This window comes from Glycine max, chromosome 18 (assembly GCF_000004515.6).
Source record: "Glycine max cultivar Williams 82 chromosome 18, Glycine_max_v4.0, whole genome shotgun sequence".
In the NCBI taxonomy this organism is placed as follows: Eukaryota; Viridiplantae; Streptophyta; class Magnoliopsida; order Fabales; family Fabaceae; genus Glycine; species Glycine max.
This window is the reverse complement of record NC_038254.2, coordinates 13,003,582-13,022,492: the sequence shown is the minus strand read 5'-3', so window position 1 is coordinate 13,022,492 and position 18,911 is coordinate 13,003,582. Positions and strand designations below refer to the sequence as shown.

General features: G+C 31.0%; 2 protein-coding genes across 2 annotated transcripts; one reads left to right on the top strand and one right to left on the bottom strand.

The window, feature by feature from the left end:
• Positions 1–295: 295 nt before the first annotated feature.
• LOC100819795 (transcription factor JUNGBRUNNEN 1) lies at positions 296–5,974 on the top strand. Its single transcript, XM_003551883.5, has 3 exons — positions 296–575; positions 938–1,224; positions 5,305–5,974. Exons 1-3 carry the CDS (start codon positions 383–385, stop codon positions 5,737–5,739), a joined length of 915 nt encoding a protein of 304 aa, XP_003551931.1. The 5' UTR covers positions 296–382; the 3' UTR covers positions 5,740–5,974.
• Positions 5,975–7,379: 1,405 nt separating this feature from the next.
• Positions 7,380–8,635, bottom strand: LOC121173927 (uncharacterized). Its single transcript, XM_041011775.1, has 4 exons — positions 8,095–8,635; positions 7,921–7,968; positions 7,735–7,804; positions 7,380–7,659 (listed from the first exon to the last, which is right to left on the bottom strand). Exons 1-4 carry the CDS (start codon positions 8,633–8,635, stop codon positions 7,380–7,382), a joined length of 939 nt encoding a protein of 312 aa, XP_040867709.1.
• Between the last annotated feature and the right edge of the window lie 10,276 nt (positions 8,636–18,911).

The window sequence follows — 18,911 nt, the reverse complement described above, 5'->3', positions numbered from 1 at the left end:
ACTCGCTTTTCACCATCAATATGGTTAATTAACCATGATGGTACATAGGGAGGACCACCATATGCATATGCATCACCCGTGCCACACCCTAACCCTAGAAAAATCCTAATGTCTTGTAGTGTGGTTCATAATTATAAACTTGTCAGCATTGGGACCAACCTTCTTTCCCTTTAGGGATACATATGATCTCATAATCGAAATGTTTGACTTGACTCCAGTTGCCAATATTCAAAACAAACAACGAAACCAAAAAATATCTCAAAAATGTGTATAAATATGTGGGGATGTGGAAAATTATTTTCACATCATTAGAATCTTCCCATCGGTTTTAAAAAGTACTTTGGCGTGTGGTTGGAAACAAATAATAGAGAAAATAAAAAAAATGAATGTTAAGGTGCATAGCTCTGATGATACCAAGAAGGATGAAGAGGTTGTGCTTCCTGGCTTTAGATTCCACCCCACGGATGAAGAGCTTGTTGGGTTTTATCTGCAGAGAAAGGTGGACAAAAAGCCTCTAAAAATTGAACTCATCAAACAGGTTGATATCTACAAATATGATCCATGGGATCTTCCAAGTAAGATCTGCTTCCACTATAAGCTCCACTTGTAAGTACACAATATGGTGGAAAATAATAAGTATTTTGGTATCCTTCTGCTGCTAAATTTTTGTTAATGGTTTCTTAATTTATAAGATTGTTTCAAATAATTAAGGAGTTGAGTGTCATTTGATGAAGATAAATTGATTTTGTTGAATGAAACGATGAGATATGGCGCTTAACACAATTAAGCTAAATGAAAGTGCATGTAATGGTTGATTCAACTTCTTTTATAAGAAATATACCATACTTTGAATTTTCAAGGCAAATAAATATATATAGTTAATTCATTATTTCTAAATATGTTAATTAATTTTTCTTTTTTGTGGTAATGCATGAAGAGGTGAATTCTTTTGGGGACAAAGAGTGGTATTTTTTCTGCATAAGAGGGAGGAAGTACAGAAACAGCGTGAGGCCAAACAGGGTAACTAGGTCAGGGTTCTGGAAGGCCACAGGGATTGACAAGTCCATATATTGCGTGAAAGAACCCCATGAATGCATTGGCCTGAAGAAGTCATTGGTCTATTACCGTGGAAGTGCTGGCAAAGGCACCAAAACTGATTGGATGATGCATGAGTTTCGCCTTCCACCCAATGCAAAATCCAGCCCCAATGATGTTCAAGAAGCAGTAAGTCTATCAATTAATCAATATATATATATATATATATATATATATATATATATATATATATATATATATATATATGATTTCATATAATTATTGTTTAATTACAATAAGATCATATGTACAATTAATGTGTTTTAAATATATTTTTTAACAAGCATATTAATTAAGTGAGATGCCCGAAAAATTATGAAAAAATAGAATATATACTGTAAAAGTTTTTATACTACCCATCAATGAGAAATTATTATCTATGATAAGTTAGTTAAATTTTACAATAATTTTTTAAAATTAAAAATCTTATTTAATATGATTTCTGATTGGTTTAATTAATAGGATAATTTTTTACCATAGTGCAGAGAAATTAATCTAAAAAATTTGTCTTGAACACATAATAAAAACATATATAATTGAAGTAAAATTTAATAAAAATAATCTTTGGCCATATACATGCATCATTGTATGACTAAAACTAACTTCATATTTCTTATTTTACCTTTTTCCTTTTTTTATATTCAAAAATTGGAAAGGCACACCGTCTAGAACCATATATAAGACTAATATAGGGAGAGCATATATTTAAATTATAACAAATGCTGAGATTCTTGGTCAGAGATCTGTTCATATTCAAGTCACTAAAAGCTTACTAGTGTATGTTCAAATTATTCCAGATAGGTAGCATGGTCAGACCCATTTTATGAGGGAAAACTATAAGCAAACGCAGACTTTAAACACTTGTTAATTTACCTACAACAGTAAATAACCAGTGTATTAATTATTTACAATAAGATTTGACTTTGGTTTTCTTAGGAATTATTGTATACATGTCTATCCATACGTGGAAACAATTGATGTGCACATGTGTGGTCAAATAGAGGAAGTTTGTATTTTCTTTCTGTTTTTTCTTCTTCTGAAATTTACGATAACGTGTGAATGAAGTTAAACTTTCTAAACTATCATTCATATTGATTAAACGAGTCTATTTATTCAACTATAATAGTCTAAGGCGTGATATTTTTCTAGATTATCATTATAGTTTATATTGACTTTACTATAATAACAATTATAATTCATTACAATTTTTACATTTAATTAATCATAATTAAATGGTGACGTGAAAATAGTTAGACTATACTCATCTTAGTTAACTTTTAGTTTTTTTACTAATTGAAAAATTTATTTAATAAAGAAATTTCTTTTTAGTAATTTTTAGTGATTTTTTAAGTCTATTTGAAATAGTATTTTTTAAAATATTAATTTCTAAGTTTTTTTTTAAAAAATATCCTTTAAATATTTATTAAATTTTCTTATTACCTGTTTTCAATAAAACATAACTTTATTATTTATTTTCTTTTTGTCTCTCATTCCTAGCTTCTACACATTTTTCATATTACACTATTTACTTTAATCATTATATCATTTATAATATTTAATTTAATATTTCAACATTATACTTCACAAAATTGAAATTGATAAATATTATATTTTTTGAAATTTTTATTATATTTTGAATAATTTTATATTTAACTATTTATTTTAACCATTGCATTTATTAACATAATAAAAATAGTGTGTTTTTATACTTTATTTTAAACTTGATTAAAAAATATTTTAAGATGTAGTATAATATTAATAGTAGAATACATGATACGAAAAAAATATAATACTTGAAACTAAAAATTTATGGAAATAATTTATCTATAAATAAAAAATTATAAAATTTTAAAATTAATTTAAAACTAAAATTATAACACCTCAAAAAAGTATTTTAATCTTCAAATAAAATAAAATTTATATAAAAATATTATGAAATATGTTCATTTATGTCCTTTTATGTTTATCAATTATTTCAAAAAATAATTTTATTAAATAATTATAATTTAATAAGCCAATTTAAAAGCATTCAAGTATCAAATGCTTTCGGCTTTTAATATATTTTACCCAACATAGTCATGTTAATATATGAGTAAAATTACACTCTTAATGTCAATATTATTGCATTTTATGATGGTCTTAATTACAATGGATAGGAATACTACTTATACTACATAATAAATTCTTTATTTTGATAAAAGAAATAAAAACTCTGATTTCCATTAATTGATTTCATATAGTCATAACATATATAGGTTTTCTTTGATAAGTAATAATATTAATTAACAAAATGAATCGAATCTGATTTGACTAGGAACCAGATATTTATCCAGTTATGGTCTAATCTCATAATTGCATTATATTCACTATAAGACCATTTTGTATCAATCAAAATTCGGTCAGTTAAAATAAATGTCTGAGCCTGTTGAGCCAGATTTGGACCACTTCTAGGTTTCCTATCTAGTTTGTTTTTATAGAACAATATTAGGTTAGTCAAATATATTACATTACATTCAAAATTTAATTAACTTTTGTAAAAGTATTTTAGGTTAGGATAGAAATAAATTAGATGATGTTGAGGGTCTATGAGCCAATTTGCAATAGGTCTAACTTAACTTATTTAGTAAGTTAAGCTAAGATATTGTTTGATTCAACTTTTTAAAAATTCTCTAGTACTCTTCCAACTAGTTTTTATAGAAAGTAAAAACATTACTTTTCAGAACATGTTCATTAAAAATACTTTTATTTATAGTTTTTTATATTGTACTTGACTACTTGGTTTGCATTCTCCATTTAAGATAAAGAAAAACTTTAAAAAATAAATCAAATCAAATCAAACACTACTTTATTTTTTAGGTTATTTAAAAAAATTAATTAAGCCTAGTAAGCCATTACAATTAAATTAATAAATAATATTTACTTGATTAACTTTTTTACTGTACTATCTTAAACTTATATTCCTGCATCATTTGTATAGAATTAACTAAATTAAAACTTGCTTTATTCTGCATCATTTTATATAGAACTAAATTAAAACTTGCTTTATTCAACAACAAAAAAAAAATTAAAACTTGTTTTTAAATACCAAAAAATTAAAACTTTTTCATCGACAAATATTAATAATCAAAATGTTATGTTAGCAAAGAAATTCAGACGCATAACCTCCTTAGCATCACTTCAACTTTTATGTCCCTCCTCTAACTAATAAATCATCTTATGATTCCCCAAAAAATTACAACATGCTTAATTGCTTGATGCTATATGCAGTATCTTGAAATTTTTATTTTGAATGATATCATTTATGTAAAAAAAAATACAAAATAAAAAATACATGGGAATAGGTATTAGAAAATACCAAAAAAAAAAAAGCTTTTGCAATAGTAAAATAATGATAATTTATATAGAACGTCTGAAAATAAGACAGGAAATTTTCTGGTCGATTGCTTCCCATATAATGAACTTTACAGATATGGCAAAGTCAACCCCGTTGAATACTGACATTTTGGTTGAACGTAACTGTCATGACTTACAAAACACATGCAATTCCCCTTTATTAAGCATGACCCAGTCTCTCGGAATGAGTCTTCAATATTTTTCATGATCTTGTTACAAAAAATTGTGTCTTTTTCAAAAAATAATTGCATCCAACTTTTTCTTATAGACATTAAATAAGTGCGGTCTTACCAAAATTTATTAGAATGAGAGAAATATACACAAAATTTTGGTATGACAAGATTACTTAAAATTTTCAAAGTGAGTTTTCTATACCCCAAAATCCCGCTGTACAAGTAACCATTAAAGTGTTGAAAAATGTTAAACATATATCCTATTTTTTTGGAAAAAATATTAGGTGGTCAATCGGGCACCATCATGATCCAAATTAATATCCATATGATATATAATTAAGAATTATTGATTTTTTCACAAATTAAAAAATTAAATATATGTCATATTAAAATTAACCAATCAAAGACATGTAGTGATATGAGATTATTTAATAATTTCTTCGTTTTTGGATTGTACTGTATGGGAAAGAAAGACTGATAGAGAGAAAAAATTGATAGATACAATAAATGATAAGATGGACATTAAGAAGAAAAAAGAAAAGGAAAAATGGGGAAAAGTAAATTATAAATGAAGTTAAATATATATGAATATAAATAATAACTCTAAAATATCATTGACTCTATGTCATTTATGTGTTTGCAGGAGGTGTGGACACTCTGCAGGATATTCAAACGCATCCCATCTTTCAAGAAGTACGCTCCAAACTTGAAAGACTCAACACCAGCCACCAAACCAAACCCTGTGAATTCCAACGCATCCACCTTAGATTCTGACAATTGCTGCAAGCCATATTTGATTTGCAGAGACCCTATGATGATGCAACAAATAGAAAGAAAACCAGTTATTGGACAAGTTGATGAAAAGAAACACTTGTTTTTGGGCCAATTTGGCCCACTATCCCATCTTCAGGCCCCATCAACCACCCCTTACCCAAATTTTTGGAACCAGAATAATGTTGAGGACCACGCATTTGCCAATGAGAATTGGGATGACCTAAGATCTGTGGTTCAGTTTGCAATCGATCCATCCACGGTGTTTGATTGTACCGAAACATATATTCCACCCTACTTTTCTTAGGGTTGGAGTGAGTAACTTTGGTAGATATGTTATATATGATGTATGAACATATATAGAGGTTATAATTGTCATTATTCTTACAGTTTTTTAATTTCTTGTATGAGAACACGTATATGTTGAAATTTGCTGGTTTTACTAGTTTTGTTGTAAAACCTAATATTGACTTGTATCTTGTCATTTTTATCCCTTTTCCATTGATTGAGTCAATAAATACGTTTATACCTTGATTTATCAATTTAGTTTACTTGACTATTATATATTGATTGAGTCACAAAAGCTTTTTGTTTTCGATCTTAAAGTATTTCCTCATATGATAAGTGAAAGACAAATCTTTCAATATATGATTAGATAGTGAAGACGGATAGCCTTTACAAATTTAAACATATATGCTTGAACACAAGTATCAAAAATAATTTGAAACATCTTAAAAACGTAAGTATTACAAGTAAAATTTTTAGAAAATGATACTCACCCCTTAAGGTTTGTCAAAATGACAGTATAAACTCTAAAGTGGACTAAAGATTGCACTTCAACCCATTAACAAATATTAATCATTGTAAAGTATTTGAAAGCAAAAAAAAAAAAATTGATTGTATTAATGGTTGAATACTTATATACAGGGTAATTGCCTATCAAAAACTTATATAAGGGTATGGTAAAAATATTTTAAAGATATATAATCTTGTGTATTTTTTTCTTAGAATAACATCTTATATGGATATAATAAATTATGATTTTGTCACTAAAAACTAGAAGTGTAAAATGAGTTGGATTTATTAGGTTGTTCGAACCCGCTCGATAAAATCTATGGATTCGCCTTTAAATTTTGAATTTGAATCAAACACGAGCTATTTTAGATTGATTTTGCTTTAGCACACAAAATTCGAAAAAAAATCCAATTTTTTTTATTTTGTTGGACTCAGGACCTGTTTGAATGCATTATTGTAAAAGATCTTATAGATCAAGAAACTCTTATCTGAAAAGTTATTTTTACATAAGTTAATTTGATGTTTGAATGATAAACTATTAAGTGCTTATTTAAATTAATATGGTGTTTGGATGAAATTGTAGAAGATCTTTTGCATAATTAAAATTACCAAAAAAGATATTATATACTTTGACATTATTAAAACTAATAATTAAATACTTAAACATTATTATATAATTATTAAATGCCTTAAATAATTAAATATTATTAAAAATTAAAAAAATTATTTTTTTCTTCTATTTCATTTATAAAAATATTTTAACTTTATCATTATATTTAAAATATTGTTATATATTTTCTATAAATTTTGATTGAAAAATAATTATTTTTATAAAAATAAAATAAATGTATCTCATAAAAATATAATTATACGTCTCTCTACATAATTACTTTTCATATTTAAAATTTAATTAATTTATTGTTTTAGTAATGTTGTCACATACATTCTAGTTTATAATTTAATTATTATCTATGTAATTATAATTTATAACAAAATATAAAATATTATTAACCTGGTAATAATACAATCAATAATGTTTTCTAATATAAAATTGTTCAAATGTACCCATACCATAAACAGATAACCTTGTAGTATTAAAAAATAAAGAAATTAAATACGTGTTGGAAACATATTCTTTAGAGATTCTCTAAATCATTCCATTTGTAGAATACTTTGAGCATATGATTCTTCCCATGTTGTAGTACTAGGACCAACTTCACTTTCATCCTCATCACTATCTATATATTCGTTATCTTCATCTAGCGAATCAAATTCTTCATCACTCTTGTCATTTCTTTGAATGAAGTTATGTATAGCCATGCAAGCAACAATGATTTGATTTTGTATCTTCAAAGCAAAAGGTGACATATTACCCAATATCTTCCATCTTGCTTTACATAAACCAAATGCACGTTCAATTATACTTCGAAGACTGGAATGATAATAATTAAAAACTTCAACTCTCCCCCTAATTCTAGGCCCAATTCTAAATTGTGAGAGATGATACCTAGTTTTCTTGTATGGTCCTAGAAAACCCATAAAAGTAGGGTAACCAGAATCAACAAGATAATATTTACCTAAAGAATAAAACAATAGAGCATGTTAGAACACAAAATTATAATGATACATATATTTATAATATATAAATTTTAAGTGCCTTAAGGAGGATGTGGAAAATGCAATGCAGGCTTACGTAAAGCCTCCATAAATATCTTAGTATCATGTGCAGAACCTTCCCAACCTGTCCAAACAAAAGTGAAACACATGCTAAAGTCACAAACAGCCATGACATTAGTGGTAGTGTAGCCTTTCCGACCAATATAGACTCCTTGTAGATGAGAGGGAACGCAAACTCGTATATGAGTACCATCTATTGCACCAATACAATCTCTAAAGTAAGGGCGATATCTGGCATCTTTTAGAATCTCATGAAGAGTATCCCTAAATGATGGATCAACAGGCTTAATTATATCCTTTGCAAACATACACACAGCTTCTAAGACATTATGGAAATGTCTAGATATTGTTTTACCTGAATGTTGAAATCTTTCCTCACAATTACGAACAGAACCTGGTTGACTCAACATGTATAAAAACAAGCCAACTTGCTCATAAATGCTGACATTTCGAGTTTTCTTTAAGTTGTACTTGGTTTCCAAGATATCACATAATTCAAGAAAGACAAGTTTCTTCATTCTAAACATCTGATAACAACGTATTGGATGACCATTTAGAATTTTAGATATCCAACGATGGCCTATCATGCTTGAATCTCTACATGGATTTTTCACAACATAACTCATGAAGTAATTGGTAACATTAGCTACAGCAAACATCAACACTTTGTTCTTCGTAATGTGATCGTCATCGTCACATGAAGAGTCATTTGATGATAATGATGAAGACATCCTGTAGAAGGAAAAAAAATTCATAACACAACTGAAAATAAAAAAATCAAGAGCCAAACCATTACTAATATCCATAACATAACCAAAATTAAAATCAAAGATCTATGACATAACTGAAATTAAAAACTAAGATCCATAACACAACCAAGGTTCATAACCAAGCAAAACTAGCAAGTGTCAATGATATCAAATAGAGGAGAAACTAAGGAACTTGTGCTTAAGTGTCAGACTTGATCCATCCAAGTTGTAGCTCAGGCTCTTCTAAAGCAACAAAGGTGATCCTGTTTGCCCTTTTTTTCATAAGTCTAGTGGCTTTGTAAAATAGTTCACTCCCACGCTCAAGTCCTGGTAGATCTTTCAACTTTGCTACACATGTAGTAATGCTAGTTGGGTCTTGAGCAAATGCGCTAGATTCAAATGTTTGAATAATACAATCTAATTGTGAGGAAAGCTTGGCAGCAACCCCAATTCTTTTGTCACCCTCTCTACCTCTCTTCCTCTGTCCACTTTCCTTTGCCGAAGACATGTTCTGAGTTGTCGTGTCTATCTCAGGCTCATTCACTTCCATGTCAATGTTATCATCAATGTTATCATTTGTCTCTTCTGTTCTTGTGTTGAATCCTTCATATTGTCTTGAATCCTCAGATGGTGCATATGCTGCAAAACTAGTAGCAATAGTACCCTTAAAAAGGAATTCCATCTCAGGTAAGAATTTGAGGCCTTGCTCTCTAAACTTTGCTACTTCAAGATCCTCCTATAAAATAAAAAATAAGAATTATAATATATATTTGGCATGGAAGTGAAGAGATAAAAATCAATCTCATTATAATATATAGAAGTGCCTTCAAATATTACTTATGTTACACTTAGTCCTGCATCATAGATTCTCGTCATGCATTTCTAAGGCACACAACAAGGAAAAAGGAATCTATGTTTGCGGGCTGTGGCCAGAAAATAAAGATAACAGCAACAACAGCTGAAGAATATTACTGAAAACAAGAAAGAATAACCATTGTGCTTGTAAAGATCATATTTGTTTAAGGGGTAATTACATCAATGAAATACATACTCCTTGGTATGATAATTTTTATTATTTTAGTTCATAAACAACTAGTCCTATTTGGTATCATAATTTTTATTATTTTAGCTCTTTTCTTTAAACATTTCAAGCATGAAATTTACAAGAGCATACATTTGTGGGCGATCTTTTCTTCAAACAGATTTAATTTGGAAAATGACATATTCCCGTGGCCCTGGCCTAGGTGAGGGGATTTGAATCCCACAATAAGGACCACTGGAAGAATTGTCTCACATTTAATTTATTATTCTTAGAAAATAAAATCCAGAAATCAGGCAACAAATTATGGAATCAAGTTTAAAATATTTTTCTCCCTAGAGTAGTCCAGTACCTCTCAACTCCATAATCCATAATTCCAAATATACCGAGAGTAAGAAGATTCGTCATCTGGGGTAGATTCTCCCTAAAGAAAAAAGCTATAAACTTTTAACTTTTGCAGGTTCAAAACTTCTGCGTAGTCCCCACAAACCTCAAAACTTTACATTAAAAAAAATCTCTCTAGTCAAATTAATCTACCACCTGGAAGGGTAATCATACACATCTTATGGGTACCACAAAGTTTATAATAGCACACACAAGACACAACTTCTCACAAAAATTGAGGTCACCATAGTGTGTTGTCATTTTGAGTACTTCAGAAGTAATTTTACGTGGAATGCATAAGCAAATCATCTCAATTAAAAAGTCACTATCACATCCTTAATTCTACTAACACACTTTAATATTTTGTTGGTACATACACTTTAATAATACTATTACTACTAGTATTAGTTAAATTTCAGTACATTCTAATAAAAAAGTCTTGTTAACAACTAATAAATAGTCTAGTCCAGTCTTAAAAGAAAAATTTAACGGCAGTCTTAATCCCATGATAATTATCTTATGACATGAGCATATAAGGAATTATAGGTTATACACACAAAGATCAATAAAGTTAAAACTTCTTAAAAAAAAATACATGACAATACAATAGAAATTACGGTAAAAAAAAAACTAAACATGCTTCTTATAGGTTTGAAGCTGTGTTGCCTTCATTGTAAAAAAAATGATAAATAGTGAAATTCAAAGCTTGAGAACCCCAAACCCAAAATAGATTACAAATTTGATGACAAACCACATCCTACAAAACCAGATTATTACGCAGTGCCCAAATCAAAAGGAAACGATGAACTACATCTGCTTCCACAATCATTGGTGTCCAAGGAGTTGTTTTATGTAAAACATATTCGGTAAGAAATGGAATACATACTGGCACATCCAAGCCAGAGATTTAGGCTTCTATTTATGTTTAATAACACAAATATTCATAATGGCAAGTGACCATAAGTTATGATAGGATAACTCTTGAGCTGTTGTACATATCATGTGGAACATGACAAACTAATTAGCACTTTAAGGCTTTGTGTTTATAATGACCATAATCCTAATTATGCATGCCTTAAATTAAGGTATGAGTGCTTCCTCATTCATTAAATGGTTTTGGTGATGCATCATTAATCTCATTGGTGAAAGGTAAGAATTCTAAATCAATGAATAAAAAGCATAGATCTTTGAAGGAAGAAAAGATAAGTATTTTAATAGATAGCTTGAAAACATCGCAAGGTAGCAATGTCCATACACATGAAGAGCATGCAATTTTTTAGGACCAAATAAACTTAAGGGACCATCACATTGAGAAGCCAATAGCTAATGATGTACACAAATGTGCTAGTGAGTTAGAAATTGGTAGAAGGTGGTTCCTGGACAAGGTAGACATGAATGAAAATGAGGAGACATATAGGCATTTTGATGTTGTAAATAAAGCTAACTCAGAATTTTTAATATAAATGTTTGATTAAGAAAATGATGCAACATTTACTATCTCAATTTATAAAGAACAGTACTAGACCCCAATAATGCTTCCACACATGTCTGCACAATTGCCTCTTGAACTAATAATAATATGGGGTGTAGATGATATATTCCAGAATCCTAACACTGTCTACAGCATCTTATTCTATTTCTCACGTACATCTTTTTTCTACTTCAACTCTAATAAAACTCCATCATCATCATCATAGAAACTCCATCCAGTAATTATGAAGACCACGTCATCAACCAAAACTCAAATTTGGATTTAAAAAGATAATGTCATAAACATCAAACCCGACAAAAAGCATGGGCTTCCTTTCACTTCATAGCCACTCCCATGAAATCAAATTAGATTTTAGACACTAGAAAAAACTAATAACCACAAAACAATTATCATTTTGTGACCAAAAAAGAAATCAATAATCTCATTACTCTAAAGTCCAAAATTACTTACCTTAATCACCAAAATTTCCAAAAATACCCAGCACGAGTACAACAAACCAAATCATTGCTTAAATTCTAAGATACTAATATATTTCTGCGAATTAGATATTCAAACCATTCCAAGGCTTTAAAAAAAAAGAACAAGGCAGTAACATCTTTTCACTTCAGTCATCTGCGAAAGCAAAAATAATAGAGTTGGAAAATTGTTTTTCTGCCTACTTTCTATTTACATGTTGGAACAAAAAAAAATCCTAATAGGTTTTAAATCATGACGAATGACTATATATATTTACACCTTTGGGTAGATTTTGACAGAGAAGTAACTTGCACTTTTGGAATTTCTCTGAAGAATGATGACAATTGTTTCGTCCCTATGCCATTAAATAACTTTGGATCTTCCAAAGGTCCCATACAATCAAGTAAGGAAACCATACAAAATGTCAAAAAAATAAAAAATGGTGTGCACATATTACCTCATGATGCAAATGAGATGAAAATGATGGTATTCACAAACATTTGTCTAGCCATTACTTCAGACGTTATGAAAACTGCTAGCACAAAAGTGAAAGGAGGAACATGGATTTGTAGTAACAGGAACAACTCATGTGTTTTCCATTGTGATGAGATTGCAAGTGGCATTAAACAACTGATCATGATAAGAGTTTTGCAGTTGCTGAAGCTGCAACATTTTGCAAATCATCTGTCCAACATGTATAAAATTGGAAGTGTCCAACAGGTATGGCCACTGCATCAGCATGGTGCATTTCATTTTTTACCCATTAGACCAATCTTTGGTTATATTTTGTACATTTACATGAATCAATAGAAAGAGAACTATTCCTTTATAAATTTACAGATAACAAAACATGCCTTTATGCAATACCAAATGATGCTGATAAACATGCAGCAGACAATAAAAACAGAGTAATAAAAAACATGCCAATACATTTCCATTTCATTAGGTTTTAAAAGAAACATCACTATATCAACACATTCATTTCTTTGCATGTAAACTACCTCAATTGCAACAAGTAACAAAGTAATAACCAACCTAATTATCAACTAAAATTTCAAACGCAAGCTTCTAAAAAATAGTCTACAACTTCAATTTTTGCTAGCAAAGTCAAGAATCACACATAAAAAACAAAAGAGTGGCCTGCACGAAAACTCTATTTTCGTTGAATAATACATACCTGAATTTTGGTTTCCCACCATTCATCACTAGCTGCAATGGTTTTCTTCTCCCCATCCCAGCCAAGACCTGTGTCCTTCCCTATAAGCTTAACCCATAATTGTCATTCCTTTTTCAAAGAATCCCACCTATTTTTGAATTGTTTATATTCATATTTCAAATTTGTTGCCTTATTGAACTTTTTTGCAATATTTTCCCAACCAAGCTTAGTGAAGTGGCTATGAGGTTTATTTCCAGAATTCACCTCTTCTATGCACACTTTCAACATAACCTCAGTATTTTTATAACACCATTCTGCTTTCTTTCTTTTCACAGGAACTTGATTGAGAGACATTTCACAAGCTTAATGAAACAAACAAAAGTATAACCCTAATCCATAACAATTCAAAATTTAATGAGAAGAAAAAGAAATTAATGAAGAATTGGTTAACCTGTGATGCTAACAAAGGAAGAAGAAGAAATGATGAAGGATGATCGAAAGAGATGAGGAAGGAGATCGGAAAGGATGAGGAAGGAGATTGAAGCATGAGAGAGAATTGAGGAAGGCACAGCACGCACGGGTTGTGAGGGGATGGAGAGAGAAAATTTGAGGGTTTAGAAAATGAGGAGGGCATTCTATGTCATTTTGAAATTTTTTGAGGATATAATTGTCCAAGCATTGTTTAGGGAATAGATTCCTGAAAAGCAAAATTTCATAAGCTGCATATTTGAACTTCAGGAAAAGATCTGCTCATAGCTTTCACTTTTCCAAAAGCTAAAAAAAATTAATAACCAAACACTTTTAAAAAATAAAAAAGATCTTTTTCTAATAGACAAGATGATAAAAGATCTTTTGGGCTGCATCCAAACGAGCCCTCAAACTTCATTTTAGGGAACAGGCGGTTTACTTCTGGTTCCATTATATAGGTTGTTATAGTATTTGTCCTCATATTTTCATTTAAAAATAATATCTAGATTCGGTCTCATACTTCCGCGGGTAATAATTTTAATCTGTATCTCCGTATCCTTGGTATCTATACATTTATGTTGGCAGTTTACTTATATAAAAGGTTAATAATAATAAATTAATGATAAAATTAATTAAAACAATTACTACAATTATAATAAAATTTATTCTTAAATAATTCAAACATAACATTAAAAGAATGCACACGTAATATTAAAAACAAATAAACATAATATTGGTTCATCAAAATTCAAGTCATAAATAAATGAAATTATAAAGATAATCATTCAACATATCATTTGTTAAAGTTAATGTTCTAATCGCTTAACAAAAATTCTAATTAAAGGTTTAGTGTTTTCCACTCTCTAATAGTGATATATTAGAGATTAGAGACTTAGAGTAGTAGTCATAAAAATATAATTATTTTTCACGACAAATTATATATATATATATATATATATATATATGATATAATATGTGTGGGGTGGGATGGGTTGGGTATTATAGTATATGTATCCGCACCCATATCTGTGTAAATTTGTGGGTATATACTCACCCCATACCCAATCCAAATATTGCGGGTAATTACCCGCCTTGCTAGCAGATATTTTTGCAGGTATCCATAGGATTCGAGTACACTTTGTCATCCCTAGTTGACAATTTTTTTTTTATTCTGAAAATGTCCTTCCGAAGGAATCATGATTTCGTTGAATAAAATACACAATGGAATTTTGATTCCATTGAATGCTTAAATTCGCACCCACGTATCACAACGGAATTGTAATTTCGTCAAAATTGAGATTTTGTTGTATTGTTTTTTAAAAATTGAATAAAAAAGGAAAAAATACATTTTTTTTATGGATTAGACACTGCAACACTGCATTTATTAACCGAATACTGCTTTTCTTTAGACATATTGACTGAACACTATTTTTTATACACATACCAACTATATTAAATATAGAAATAGTCTAAATTAGTGTCTGTATTGTTAGACCAAAGCCATTGTGTTCTCCTCTACCCCAAAAATGTCTACCTCTAAAGTCACCTTTGTTGGAGCCACTTTACCCTGGTAACCACCTCTCCAGTTCCCACCACCTATTCCATCAAAATTTTCATTTGAACCTTCATTTACACCATCATCGCTTGAGGCATTTGTTGTGTTCCAGTTGTTATTGCTTCTCCTACCCTAGTTAGAATTCTTTATTTCTAAGATCCCCAAAACTCTAGTTAGAATTCTTGTTTTCATTCCCAAAACTCCAAGAGGATTTGTTAGAGTTCCAATTGCTATTGCTTAGATCAGAAGCTTGGTTATCACTGTTCCCAGAGTTCCAATTGCTTTTCTTTCCCTAATATTCACCATATTGTTGAAAACATGGAGAACATACATGTTGTTGTGTATTGCGATGGTGACATGATTTCATCATCTAAAGGGGTATTGTTTGAATGCCATATTCATTCTAAAGTCATCAAAATAAGTGAGGAATGTCATTTGATGTTTTAAGGAAAATAATTATGGACACCATTGAAAGTAAGAGAATTTTACTTGACCTTTTTTACCGCCAACCCATTTATGTAGGTGATGATTGTGTTGAATATGAGTGTATGGAGCTTAAACATGACGATTATGTGGGAAAATATTTTTCATCTTTTCATAATTTAGTAGCAAAGGTCCAATTGAGTTGAATGCAACTTTTGGCTAATCTCTAGATGAAGTCTTTGCTCTATTGTTCAAACCAACGAAACCCAAATCTGCTGATGAAATCAATACTTTAATGTATGATAAATCTGTGTAGTTATGTTTTACTTTATAAAAATCGTTCATTGGTTTTTTTAAGAAAAGTTTGCATTATAGGTGCTTCTTTAGTTGTTGATGTTGATATTTTTTTTATGAACCAATTGAAGAAAAGTTGTTCTTACTTGGCGTGTGTTGTTTAAACAGTTGTTGAACACAAAAAAAGTAATTCAACCACAGCATAAACTAAAAAAAATGTCAAAACAACAAAAATTATGCATAATACATCAAAATATACTAATAACAATAATAAGAAACGTCAACCACCTCTGCCACCCTTCTTGTTAGTCCTCTACTTGGGTCTCTATGTGTCTAAGTTGCACCCAACTACTAAGCCCTCTTGCAACAATTCCAAAGCTTGTTGTATGAACTAATGATGACTTGTGCCCTTTAGCATAACTCTACGGTCCAATAAGCTCTACATAGCTTTTGACGCTATTCAGAATTGATCTTGCAATAACAATTACATTACAATTAGTAACTACTTTTTCGATGACAAAGTAGAAAAAAGCTCAACCAAATCCAATTTGCATTACCAGACAAGAGTAGTCTCCACCTGGTACATAGTCAATCAATGGCTGCCTAGGTTGGCGATAAACGTACAAGACCACATGGTGGTTGTCCATCCTTCGATGGAATGACATAGGGATGGGAAACCTTGTAAAATCAAGGTAGATAGTCATAGGTGCAAGCCCAAGGACCCTCAGGTGCCACAACATCCCCAAGAGGAATGATATGTTGTTGTCACTCTGCCCATGCTCAATCACAAAGATGATAGGTAGGACGGGGAGGTGGCTAGCGTGGAATCCTCTGGACATGGCCAAAATTCCCCCAACACCTTTGGATGATATGTCCTCACATTAGTCCCACATCGAATGAAGCCAGAGAAAGAGGGCAGTTGTGCAAAAGGCCTCACTACCCTGTGGTCTTCATATGGACACCACAAGACAACATCCATTTGTAAGTAATCTAGTCTCTACCTGACTCGAAGGGCATGCTTGGTATCGCTCATTGGTTTCTATCTGGTGGTTATCACATCCCTCATCACATAATCCTCCAACTCTAAGTAGCTAACAATGGGCAGATGCACAAATACCCATGACTGTAAACAATATTAATTACAACAAAAAAATAAATTAAAATACTAAAATAATTTACTTACCATGAGTAATGTCATATAACCTCCACATTACTTGCGGCTATACTAGCTCACTTAGGAGAGATGGTTGTACAAGTATGCTAGAGTAGTTACTTGCCATGGTACTTATGGCAAGCATCCAGGTTGTTGAGGTACTGGCAATAGGCAACATGAATGCAAGTCGAGAACTTATGGCAAATATCATATTGTTGATCAAGTGCATGAGATAAGTCATTGTAGCCTAAGAGCCTGACTCAATGTAGCGGTGATAAAGGTCTTCTAGCCATGCCAACCTCACCATGGCACTTGCGTTTGCCACCATAAAAGCCTCCGTCTCTGTTGGAATGCCCAGATGAGTCATTAGCAAGGTCTTCACTGCCTCTCTGACAAAGAATGATGGCATATGATCAAGGGGCCTACGTGTCATAGGCAAGTGCAGTAGACAAGACAAATCATCTAGAGTGATGATCATTTCTCCAACGGACAACTGGAAGGAAGATGCCTCCTGGTGCTACCTCTCAAAAAACTCATTCACCAAGCCATTGTTTGTGACATGATACCACGCACATAGCAAGGGCTGCTAACCCCAATTGGTCCATGTAAACCATGATTTACGGATGTGTAGGGGACAGTAGCACCTAGCCATCATAGCTTACAAGCTTCACCTTTGGCCGCTCTTGATGGATCTAAACATGCCTAACACAATGGACCCTATAGACTGAAGAAGGAACAATCAACTAGACCTCCTTTGGATAGAGGTCCAATGATCCTACCAGCAGTTGGCCTGACTGTGGCTTTGGCTCTGCCTACTATCGAGGCTCATCATCACAGCGCTAGCATGTCTTCCCCTTGCTATGATAGGCCTTCATGGGAGGGGTCGTGTCCAATAATATATGATGTTTGCTTCATGCGAACCATCTATAAAAAATGAAAAAAAAAAGTCATTATAATAAACAATTATATTTAACTAAGACAATAAAATAAATAAAAAAACATTAAATTTGTCTAAAAGTAATAAAAAAATATACAACAGAATGATTTCGTTGTGTGTTTCATCATAATGCACAATAGAATCACGATTTCATTGTGTATTTATTTCGTTGTGCATTCTAATGAAACACATAATGGAATTGTGATTTTGTTATACTCTTTGGTGAAACATACAATGGAATCGTGATTTTGCTATATTGTTTTCCACTGTCACAACGGAATAATGATTTTGTTGTGATTTTCCAAACCCAAAATCAAATAGGCTCTATTATGTCAAAATACACAATGTTATCATGATTTTGTTACCTATTTTTGCTAGAAAAATATAGATGGAATCGTGATTATGTTGTAGCTATGTCTACAATGGAATCACGATTCTGTTGAAGGCAAATTTGTGAAATAAAAAAAGGTACCTCAGAGGAGTTGGGGAAGGAGAGGGAGAAGAGTTGGGCGCGGTTGGGAGGTGAAGGAGGATGGTTGAAAAGGAGAGAAGTTGGGGAAGGGAAGAAGAGGAAGAAAGAAAAGGTTGAGAGGAGAAAAGGAAAAGAGAAGAGAGATGAGTGCCAAGAAAGGGGGGGAGAGCGAAGAAGGAGAGGAGGAGTTTTGAAATGAGGGGCAAAAAAGAGTTTTCAGAACGTGGTAGGGCAAAAACTAATTTGATAGGAACCAATAGTAGTTTCCCATGAAATTCAGATTTTTTTTTTCAGCCCAACTTGCTATAATTCACAACTTCTATTGGACTGGGCATCCCATTTTATCATCTAAAACCAAATATTAATGAAAGATAAACAATAAATATATGTTATCGTGTAACAATCTTAAATTTCGTCACTAAAATCTAA